Here is a 6,000-nt window from a genome sequence, read left to right as displayed (position 1 = left end):
TAGTTGTCCCTTATCTCCACCATTTTCATACTGTTGTCTTATCAACTATTGCCCTGTACTATTTTGTCCTACAATTTTTACCAGGTGGGAAAATTTCTCTCGTCACGGTTGCAATTCCTTTGGTCACACTACTTTTGGCAACAATTGTTGAGTTTTTTGCGGTTTGCTATATTGCAAAAGCGTCTACACTGTCGAATGAATTTAGAACAAAGATATTGAAGTTTTATGGTCATGATAAGGTTAAAAGGGCTGTGATTAAGGGGATGCAGCCTCTCTACATAAATTTAGAATTTTTAAGGTCCGCAGATACTATGGAGAATGGCGTGGGGATGGATTACTTTTTACGATATGTAGAACGAGTTGGGTATCACACGGTGAGCTTGTTATTAGCGGGGAAGTAATGTGAAAGTGCTTATTTGCATTGTTGTTTATTGCACATGAAAATAATTGCAAGAATCGGACATGAACATAACCCTATTATATTCGGTTTAAATAACGTTTAGATACTCTTTCCACAAATAAGTACGCTTGTTATCAAATATATTTTAGCATAAATGTACATATGTATGTACTAAAGGCAAAATATTGTAATTCGAGTACTCATAAATCGATCTTGCAATTTGTTTTGCATCTTTGTAAAGTATTAAATGCTATTTGATGCTCATAAATGTTTGCAAGTGATGTATTGGATAGTAACGTAGACCTATGTATATGCAAATATTGGGTAGCAAATCGTAAATATTGTTTTGGATAGTATTGTTAACATGCTGTGTTTATGTTTATGTACGCTGCAGTATATTCCAGATGAAACATATTACAAAAACTTCAGATGCAGACATATTTTGCATAAATAATAAGTGTTTATTGATTCGAAATTATTTGATTCTTTCCATTTTTGAAGTTCCTCAGTAAATAGCGATATCGGCACAGTTTCTGAAAACTTGGACAGGGTCTCGATTCAGACAATCGTCCCAGTCTGTCAGACATATACAAAAAAATGCATGAAGATGTATGTGTATACACTTGTCTAACCGTGCCCCAGCTTTCTCATCTTACCCGCTGGTCCGGGATACGAAGTTCGGTACGTCCACCGGAGCGTACACCTGTTACAGGTCACTCCAGCCGGGAGTTGGACCTGAGCCGTGACCTCGGTTCCCTCCTCCCAATGCGGGACACAAATCCTGTTATCAATCCGGACAGTCTCGGTTCCTCCCACAATTGGAAGTTTGTAAAAGCAGATGTCCGTTTCCTCCTCATAGGGGCAAATATCGATCTCAAATGAGCCAAAATGTGGGGCCCCGAAGTGCGCTGTGACTTCAATTATCTAAATAAATTCAAAGATAAAATGCAAAATTAAAAAGTTACCTTTTTTATACAGGTAACTGTTCCAGAAAGATTCATACAACACATGCATTTATTCGAAATTCATTCAATTTAAAAAGTCGGAAAAACTATTCATTAATTCCTCATTTAGTCCAAATTTGAAAACCAATATTTCTTCATTATCCATTTTTTATTCATTTTATCCACAATTTGCCTTAGTTCATGGTTTTCTCAATGTACCCCCATGTGTGGTACCCCATGTGCTGAACACTGTTCAGCATATGGGGAAAAATTACTAATGGATAATTCAATAATTCATTCTTCATGAAAACCAATGAATAAATATTTAGATATTAAAAATTCATACAGTCAAAATTTATTGAACAAAAATTATTCACTCAGTGTTCAATGAATAATTGATTTAAAAAATTTAATGAATGCATGTGAACAGGTGTGCTCGTTTTTCCCAAAATTCAAACTGGTCAAAAATTATATACGCATATTTTTTACATATGTATCTCTTCCAAGTTTTTTTTGAAAACGTGTCTCACCGAGCCCGACGAATAGTTTGCGACGATAACTCCCTTGTCATAAATCCCACCCTGGTTTGCCGTCGTTTCCCCGAGAACATCTCCACACCTCCCACACGTGGAAAGCTGCATGTCCTGGTTCACATTGCCGCACCACACCCCCTGGTGGTCCCACCAGTAGGGCATTTCGGTCCCAAACTCGGGCCTTTGATGGATCGAGGTTCGAGAGATGGGTTCTTTCATATAGCCGTGACCCCGGACTTGGGCTGCGACCCCGAGAAGGGCCACCACCGCGCTGAATAACTTAAGGGATGTCATGGTTTCTTGTTAGATGTCTGATGACTGTGCAAATTGAGCCGAATTTTGCACCTTTTTATTCAACTTTCAAGTGTTTATGTACCAAGATGAGTGGCATGTATGTAGATTTTGTATCTCAAGCGAAGTTACGTGTGCAAAACATGTTCGTGACAGAGCTTACAGAAATTGTGTATCAGTTAAGGCTGGAGTACGTGCAAACTTATAGTGATAGCGTGTGGGGGGGTTCTCTCTGATTTTGAAAAAATTGGTGCTATGTAATTGAACACAAATTTTATATTCATGAAATTTACAGCAAGGTCTTCCCACGGGCAGGTTTGGCAGAGATTTTTTGAATACAAGGTGGGGAAAACGTGCAGTAAATTTTGAAAGTGTAAAGTTTATCGACTTTGTAACCCGTTTTCTCATCTTCCAATGCAAATATCTCGGAAAAACTTGTCCATTGGAAGATTCTGTCTTTAGCAAATTTCCCATTAATTAAATTCATGTTAGACTAGTATTAATTTAATCCGCTACTGTTAGGCTAGATGTTCCATTCTATTTTTGAAAAATCTTCTCCGCCACGGTAAGAAAATCGAGGCGAAGTTTGCCGACAATATTTCTCTTCATTTCAGTGGGAATATAAGTCCCATATGATACCTTATTTTAGTTATTTTTGACTATATGTTTTTTGATACAACCCGCCACACGATCCCAGTATAACTTGAAGAAAGCTTCCCTTGTTGATATTAAATATTTCTTTTGCACACGGTGAATTGTACTGTACATAAGTACAATTGCACTCATCTGTCTTTTGTGCTGGTCATGCAAGCAATATAGAAATAACTTTACGTGTCTACTGCAAGAATGTGACAGTCTAGTGCACATTTATCTGTTAATTAACAAACAACAAATATTGTACACGACGCGACCACATAATTACAGTTAACTTGAACATCCATTCCCTAAGTAATTCACGTGCTACACTTAATCATTGACTCTTTATTAAATTCGTAAACAACTTGTTATCCTATCAATTGAAGGAATTCAGGGTGGTACAGGGTGCTAAAACTTGGTTGAAGTTCGGTGATGATGAATTTTATTCTTGGTCCAAAATGGAGGCACAAATTTTTGATTTCACCACCCACTTACTATTTTGGGTTCATGAGTAGGATCTGAGCCGTCCTTGAACGTCTAGTGGCTAATTTTGAATCGAGAGTGCTTCACTAATACCCCAGTTTGCTGGATAACTTAAAAGAAATTTTTTGACACGGAATGTCACCCTTGGAGGAGGATAAATCACTTTTCTGACCATATCCCAATAAAAAAGATCACAAAAGTAGGATGGTGGGTACAATTATTGTTTTGGAAATTTGTGTGAATAATATGGACTGGTGGGGTGTGGACACGGGCCTTTACTTAATTTCAATTGCTAAAGTTTGCTCATCTTTTAAAAATGTTTGTTTTCATTTTTCAAACCCGTACCACGTGATCAGCGCCCGGCTTCTTATGGATCTATTTTTACTTGACGTGAGCATTTCTCACATCTCACTGACATAAGTCCGATGTTTAGTTTAAGGGCGCGGGATATAGTTTTATTTAGCGCGTTCATTTGCAAGGAAATTTTTCTTAGGGTCCGCCACGAATTTGGACGAATTCAGGTTTTCTGACGTCTTTGACCATTCTTCTAAACTTTTGTTTTTTATCCACCAACACTTCCAGTGTCAGTGAATGGTTTTATAGTGCTGTCGATCATACTGTATTGTTCTCAAATATGGGGTTTGGGAATATTAGATAAATTAGTCATGTTGCAAGCAAAATTTCTTAGAAAGTTATTCTACCTTCCTAATTACACTACTTTATGGTTTTCAAGACTCGAAACAAACTGCTACCCAATACAATTATGTGTAATCAAAAATCCCATGAATTTGTACTGAAAGTACTGTAACGCCCAGAAATTAGTGCAATGAAACAAGTCCTCAATAATTTAATTACTAGTTTACATACAAAATCTAAAATGAAATATTATTGGTATCGTGATTTGACTGATTTTTTGAGGAAATACGAGTTTGATTCGTTGTTTTGATCTTTTGATCTTGTGGACAATGTAAATGCAGAAACCATTAATAACCTAAAGTATAACGTGAATAAAATAGTTAATATGATCCGCAGTAAAATTGTGGAGGAGGATATAATCAGAATGAAGGACGCCAACACAATATGTAATTCATATAAATCAGGAGTTGAAGATGTGTACCATTTTATCTGTGTATGCCCAAATTACAGTCCAATTCGTAAAATTCTCAGCAGTAAATTAAAAGAATGTAACCAATGCTGTAGATGTAGACTGATCTCCAATAGAGTCCCTTTGTCATTGTTACGTTTCCAGAAATCTGGAGAAAAGGTTTTAATCTGTCCTTGATCCTTTCTTAGAACTGGGGCTGGTATATATCGATTCCGTATCTTTACTACTATACGTATGTTTGACATATGTACATACATATAAATTGTGTGGTTTATAAATTTAATTATATGTACACACAAACTTAATTAAACTCCATTTTAACCTACACGTTGCCCCTTAGTTTAATCTCCAGATTAAATATTTCGAAATTTTAAATTTTATCGTAATTTTATCAGTATGTAATATTTCTTAATTATAAGATTCCTTAATTTTAACACGTCTTAATTATAATTAATTGACACTTATTTATTCCTAACACTTCTTAAAATCTAAAGATTTCTTAATTTTAAGACTTCTTAATTTCTAACATTTTTCCAGATCGTTTAATCGGGTGTCATGGCAGGGAAGTCAAAGAGAGATGCTCTGTTTTTGTTGATAAAGTCCATATGAAATTCCTAGAATAATTTGTTAGGTCGGCCCATACTGGGGATGAGGGCATGGAAAGCTTGGGTTCCATCGTTGTTGCTTTCCCCCAGTCCTCCTCCTCGTCTTCAGATGAAGATGATATGTAAAGGTCCTCCTCAGGGGTTGACGGTAAGTCAGGTTGAAAATCATCTCCCATTTGTAGATTTAAGGGGTTATAGTTCCAACAATATTTTTCAATTTTTTGTCTCGTCTTTTTTCTTACGGAAATGTGGCAGTAGTTTATTTGGAACTTTATGATTTGTTTTTTATTGCACACTGAAACTTTATTATTATATAACGTCAATGGTTCTGTGTATTTCACTGTCTTAACTATTTTAAATTCGTGTAGCACTTTCAAAGGGTCATTCTATGTGATCTTTATTTAACTTTTGTCCATTGAATTTTTGCTGGATTTTATGGTTTATGTTTAACACTGGTGGGGTAAAGTCTGGGTTTATTTCCAGTGCTAGTTAATATTGTTGCCTATAATTATACAACTGATTTCCATAAAGATGATGGTTAAAGGCCTCACCTGCTTGCTCTACCTCTTGTTCATACAATATTGTATATCTTTTTCCCCTTTATTCACTTTAATTTGTAACAAAGTCTCTTCTATTTCCTGAATCTCTTTCTTTAAGCCTTTCACTTCTACTAATATACGTAGCACATGAATTTTTATCTATTCTTGTCTTGCTCGTTTCTTCCGAAGATTTATTTTTTGAGTTGATGTGAGGGTTGAGATGGGTAATTTTTCCATCCTGGGTAGGAAGAATTTGAATATCAAATTCTCGTCTACGGAGATGGTTATGCACTGAATTATACGTAGTATACAAACTATAATGGTCATTGTGATTTCTAAATATCTTTTAAATGGGTCTAAAGTTACCTCCCTCAACATATTTCCGAGCCTGATTTGGGATAGATCTAAGACGGATCCTTTTTCGCGTGAGATAATGGGAAGCGTCCACACGGGTTTGTTTTTAC

The 6,000-nt window shown here is 35.9% G+C and overlaps 1 protein-coding gene across 1 annotated transcript; it reads right to left on the bottom strand.

Annotated features, from left to right (window-relative positions):
• Positions 1-838: 838 nt before the first annotated feature.
• LOC110862773 lies at positions 839-2,207 on the bottom strand. The gene is made up of 3 exons (XM_022111982.2): positions 1,875-2,207; positions 1,057-1,324; positions 839-976 (listed from the first exon to the last, which is right to left on the bottom strand). The coding sequence occupies exons 1-3, from the start codon at positions 2,169-2,171 to the stop codon at positions 906-908; spliced, it is 636 nt and encodes a 211-aa protein (XP_021967674.1). The 5' UTR covers positions 2,172-2,207; the 3' UTR covers positions 839-905.
• Positions 2,208-6,000: the final 3,793 nt, after the last annotated feature.

The sequence above is a fragment of the Folsomia candida genome, unplaced genomic scaffold (assembly GCF_002217175.1).
Source record: "Folsomia candida strain VU population unplaced genomic scaffold, ASM221717v1 Fcan01_Sc068, whole genome shotgun sequence".
Classification (NCBI taxonomy): domain Eukaryota; kingdom Metazoa; phylum Arthropoda; class Collembola; order Entomobryomorpha; family Isotomidae; genus Folsomia; species Folsomia candida.
This window is presented reverse-complemented; position numbering and strand designations above follow the sequence as displayed.

Coding starts and splice junctions, on each gene's coding strand:
- LOC110862773 (XM_022111982.2), bottom strand. CDS start 2,171: ATGACATCCCTTAAGTTATTCAGCGCGGTGGTGGCCCTTCTCGGGGTC. Junction 1,325..1,874: donor CAAACTATTCGTCGGGCTCG/GTGAGACACGTT, acceptor GAATTTATTTAG/ATAATTGAAGTCACAGCGCA. Junction 977..1,056: donor TTCGTATCCCGGACCAGCGG/GTAAGATGAGAA, acceptor TATGTCTGACAG/ACTGGGACGATTGTCTGAAT.